We start from the raw sequence: 5,448 nt of genomic DNA, 5'->3' as shown, positions 1-5,448 counted from the left end.
TTCAGTAATAATCAATGTGCAATAAAGGCCACTTGTACCATATACAGTACCGTTACTGGTGCAGCACTGGTTTTAGCACAAAATTAATATCAACACGTTTGTTTTGAAAAAGAGGCTTCATGTGTAATATTTAACTAGTGTGTATCAGACTTACTGGGATCAATAGTTAATCTGGTTCCACTCCCAAAGACGAGCTTTTCATTCTCCCTCCAGTTTTCACACAACATGAAGCTCCATGACACAAACTCAGCAGAGACCTGCTGAACCAGACTTCATTAGAAAACTGACAAATCCAGACTTTAGAAGTTCAGATCAACATGTGTGTTTATGCATTTTATGATTCATGTCATCAACACGTTTGTTTTTAAAGATGCTTCACATAAATAATATTTATAGAATCTATAATCAGACTTTACTGGGATCAATAGTTAATCTGGTTCCACTCCCAAAGATCATCTTATTATCCACAGAATTCACACAACATGAAGCTCCATGACACAAACTGTGAGCAGCTGAACCAGACTTCATTTTAAAAACTATTTTTACATTTTAACTATAATAAAACAGTAGATTTTAAGATTAACTGTACATTAGTGTATATAGAATTGATTGATATTTGATGATATTGATGAATTGATGGTGATGATTCTTGATTAATACTCTCTCTGTTGATATATTTAGTTATGATTTTAATTCTGTCAAAACTCTCATTAAATCCTTAGCTAACTCCAAACCTGCTGTTACCAGCCTCATATTAACATATCAAATTGATGATCATAGATCAGACTTACTGGGATTCAATAGTTAATCTGGTTCCACTCCCAAAGATCATCTTATATCCACCTCCAGAATTCACACAACATGAAGCTCCATGACACAAACTCTGCTGCCACCGACATGAACCAGACTTCATTAGAAAACACGGTTTTTACATTAAAGAACGTTCGTCAGTCATTTTTCCTTCATAATCAATAGACCATCATTTTATATTATAAGTATAATTTAAGGGTTGATATGGACTGGAACAATGAAGTCAGTGTTCTCACTTGTTAAAGACTGTTTTCTTAGTTGTGAGGTTTTCTGTCTTAAACAGTGTTGAACTAAATTATTTTCTCTTTTATAATAATATTATGAATCTAAATCAGCACTTACTGGGATCAATAGTTAATCTGGTTCCACTCCCAAAGATCATCTTGTTTTGATTCACACAGCATGAAGCTCCATGACACAAACTGTGACCAACTGAACCAAACCTCTTTTAAAAACAGAAATCTAATTTTACACTTAAATATTCAGATTTAAAAAAAACATTTAAAAAACTATTTTCAACATATTAAATCAAATGTTGTTCTTCTCTTATATTCATTATTTTTAGGTTCTAGACTTTTGCATGAATTATTTCATTCAACAATAACCAATAACCTTTAGTTCCATGTATATCTGTAAAACACTGTAACGTTTCCTGTGAAAGATGTGAGTTATATTTATGATCAGTATCAGACTTACTGGGATCAATAGTTAATCTGGTTCCACTCCCAAAGATCATCTTATATCCACCTCCATCAGTATTCACACAACATGAAGCTCCATGACACAAACTCAGCAGAGACCAGCTGAACCAGACTTCATGTAGAAACACGTCATTTTTATATTTGAGACTTTTGCTGAATTTTTATATTTGAGTTGCACAAATAAGCTTCTGTTCTCATTTAAAAAGAAATGTCTATTTTAAATGTTTTAAATTAAATGTAAATTCTGCCATTCTCTTTACAGTAGTAATAATACAAGAGAATAATACTGAAGACAATGATTTAGATCAACACTCTGATCTCTGGGTTTATGTGTTTCATTATTACGATCATGCGTTTTTATTTTTCAGTCTGTTTCAGGTAGACGTTTTTAAAGACGCCTCATATTAATTACATTTATAATTCATATCAATACTTACTGGGCTCGATATTTAATCTGGTTCCACGTCCAAAGATCATCTTATTCTGATTCCCAGTGTTCACACAGCCTGAAGCTGCATGACAAGAACTCTGCTGCCGCTGACTCCAGCACTTCAACAACTCCATTTAAATACGCACTTAAAATGTTTCCTAAGTTTGTTCTTTGCAACATTTTTACATGATTTATTATTATTATATATAATTGAATGTATATGAATAATATTTGGTCGTGATGTGTATCAGCACTTACTGGGTTCGATGGTTAATCTGGGTCCAAAGGAGAGTTTGCACTGACTCCAGCGGTCACACAGCAGGAAGCTGCACTCACAACAGTAACATCTAAATGTGAACATAAGGTTCTTTCTGGACATTATATATTTATATCATAATAACCGTGAACATCTAAATATTTATGGCGCAGTAACGACACTGAATAAAATATTTTAGTGACGATTCTCGTGAGTAATAATTTCTCAGTTGATGTATTTATCGTGATTCTGACCTTTCAGTTGTTTTCTCTGGAGAACTTCTCTCTCTCTCTTTGGGCTTAAACGAACATGAGCTCAGCAGCGTGTTGGGTTTGATGTCCACGTTCACACATGTTCATTTCCAGACTCGTGCATTAAAAACATGAAGCGTTAAATCGACTGTTGGCGCGTCCGAGCGCGCGCACACTCATCAATAAATATGTATCTGTGTCAGTACTCACTGGGTTCAACGGTTAATCTGGTTCCACGTCCAAACAGCGTCTTATATCCAGAGTTCACACAAACTCAGGACCCTCAGCCAGAAGCCTTTCCCCAAACATCTTCTTTTACTACTGAGACAAACCAGTTCATGAAACTCCAGATTTTGTCTTTGTATATATTTATATCTATAGAAATATATATGTATGTATGTATATATATACGTATATATTTATATCTATATAAATATATATTTCTGCATTATTTTTTACAATCTGACAAATCACAAAGCTGCTGTTTGTACATTATATATTTATATTATAATCCAGATGAAGATACTGAGCGTCTCAGTGCTGATAAATGAAGGAATTATGATGATGATTACTGGTGTTTGTCTGGTTCACGGTTTAAAGCTGATCAGACTGAAAACACTTGAACTCACTGTCGTTAACGTGCAGTTTGACGCCGCGGCCAAACATGATCCTGTTAACACCAGAGCCAGAAGTCCCACAGTGCGAGGCCTCAGCACACAAACACACCGACTCAACCTCAGACTGACCCACAACCAGAACCAGAACCAGTCCACCATCAGTCACTCAACCAGAGAGCTGAACAACAACACTGCAGCACACTCAGCTTTACAAACCACCAGGAGTCAGAAACAACCGAGACTGAGACGATCCAGGAATCACAACTCAACATTTATTTTCCCGCTTTGTTTGGTTAAAACAGGATTAAATGAACCTGATTAAATAAACCTGATTAAACCTGTAAATGTATATGTAACAAAACAAACTGAACATGTGATTTTCAGAAAGTTTTGCTTTTAAAAATTCTGAGTATAAAGAATATTTATGATCAATACTCACTGGGTTCAATGATTAATCTGGTTCCACGTCCAAACAACATCTTATATCCAGAGTTCACACAGCATGAAGCTCCATCACACAAACTCTGAACCTCCTCCTCTTAGACACATTTCATCTTTGAATCTGAACGATTTCATCACAGTCAGAAACGAAGCTGCTTTCTGAACATTTATATTATAATTAAAACATTAATCTTGATATTTTCTGTTTCACATTTAAACCGGTTTGTGTTCACGTCTGTTTCCTTCAGTCGGACTGAAAACACTTGAACTTACTGTCGTTAACGCGCCGCGGCCAAACGTGATCCTGTTTCCTCCAGAGTCGTAGGTCCCACAGTGCGAGGCCTCAGCACACTAACACACTGATGCAGCTCTCGGCCTGCAGCAGTCATCATGAGGAGTCCAGAGACTCACCTCCATCACCAACTGTCACCAACAACCTCTGCATCAACACCACCGCAGAGGAGGCTCACTGACCTGAGCCAGAACCAGAACCAGAGCCAGAACCAGAGCCAGAGCCAGAACCAGAACCAGAGCCAGAGCCAGAGCCAGAACCAGAGCCAGAGCCAGAGCCAGAGCCAGAGCCAGAACCAGTCCAGCACCAGTCACTTAACCAGAGAGCTGAACAACAACATCATCATCTCAAACAGCTGATCTCTCCTCTCACACCTCACACTCTCATCCTCCTTATAATTATATAATAATAAGTTTCTTACTGGCTTCAACAGTCAGTCGAGATCCAGCAGCAAAGATCATCCTCTGTCCTCCGTCTGTCACACTGCAGCAAACACTTCAGCAACAACACCCAGCCAGCCCCACTGTTAACTAGTCTGCATGTTAACTAGTCCTCACTCACTTTAAACTGGTTTATACCTCAGCACAGGAGAGTCGGAGGGTCGGAAGGTCGAGGGTCGAGGGTCCGAGGGTCGCAGGGTCTGAGGGTCGGAGGGTCGGAGGGTCGGAGGGTCGGAGGGTCGGAGGGTCGGAGAGTCGGAGGGTCGGAGGGTCGGAGGGTCAAGGGTCGAGGGTTTCATTTGTTTGCGAAGTGTTTGCTGCAGTGTGACAGACGGAGGACGAGGATGATCTTTGCTGCTGGATCTCGACTGACTGTTGAAGCCAGTAAGAAACTTATTATTATATAATTATATGGAGGATGAGAGTGTGAGGTGTGAGAGGAGAATCAGCTGTTTGAGATGATGATGTTGTTGTTCAGCTCTCTGGTTAAGTGACTGGTGCTGGACTGGTTCTGGCTCTGGCTCTGGCTCTGGCTCTGGCTCTGGTTCTGGCTCTGGCTCTGGCTCTGGTTCTGGTTCTGGCTCTGGCTCTGGTTCTGGCTCTGGTTCTGGTTTGGCTCAGGTCAGTGAGCCTCCTCTGCGGTGGTGTTGATGCAGAGGTTGTTGGTGACAGTTGGTGATGGAGGTGAGTCTCTGGACTCCTCATCATGACTGCTGCAGGCCGAGAGCTGCATCAGTGTGTTAGTGTGCTGAGGCCTCGCACTGTGGGACCTACGACTCTGGACGGAAAACAGGATCACGTTTGGCGCCGCGGCGTCAAACTGCACGTTAACGACAGTAAGTTCAAGTGTTTTCAGTCCGACTGAAGGAAACAGACGTGAACACAAACCGGTTTAAATGTGAAACAGAAAATATCAAGATTAATGTTTTAATTATAATATAAATGTTCAGAAAGCAGCTTCGTTTCTGACTGTGATGAAATCGTTCGATGTCAAGATGAAATGTGTCTAAGAGGAGGAGGTTCAGAGTTTGTGTGATGGAGCTTCATGCTGTGTGAACTCTGGATATAAGATGTTGTTTGGGACGTGGAACCAGATTAATCATTGAACCCAGTGAGTATTGATCATAATTATTCTTTATACTACACGAATTTTTTAAAAGGCAAAACTTTTCTGAAAATCAATGTTCATTTTGTTTTTTACATATACATT

The 5,448-nt window shown here is 39.4% G+C and overlaps 1 protein-coding gene across 1 annotated transcript in view; it reads right to left on the bottom strand.

Annotated features, from left to right (window-relative positions):
- LOC111231771 overlaps positions 1-4,537 on the bottom strand; it is a 47,165-nt gene extending 42,628 nt beyond the window's left edge. The window contains exons 1-3 of the mRNA XM_022759009.1: positions 4,385-4,537; positions 2,452-2,495; positions 2,200-2,267 (exon numbers count right to left, since the gene is read on the bottom strand). Coding sequence (XP_022614730.1) covers positions 2,200-2,267; positions 2,452-2,495; positions 4,385-4,537 — 265 coding nt within the window. The remainder of the gene's footprint in view (positions 1-2,199; positions 2,268-2,451; positions 2,496-4,384) is intronic.
- Between the last annotated feature and the right edge of the window lie 911 nt (positions 4,538-5,448).

The sequence above is a fragment of the Seriola dumerili genome, unplaced genomic scaffold (genome assembly GCF_002260705.1).
Source record: "Seriola dumerili isolate Sdu_G_001 unplaced genomic scaffold, Sdu_1.0 BDQW01000315.1, whole genome shotgun sequence".
NCBI classification, from domain to species: domain Eukaryota; kingdom Metazoa; phylum Chordata; class Actinopteri; order Carangiformes; family Carangidae; genus Seriola; species Seriola dumerili.
Note: the sequence above shows the minus strand (reverse complement) of the source record. Positions and strands in the feature narration are given on the sequence as shown.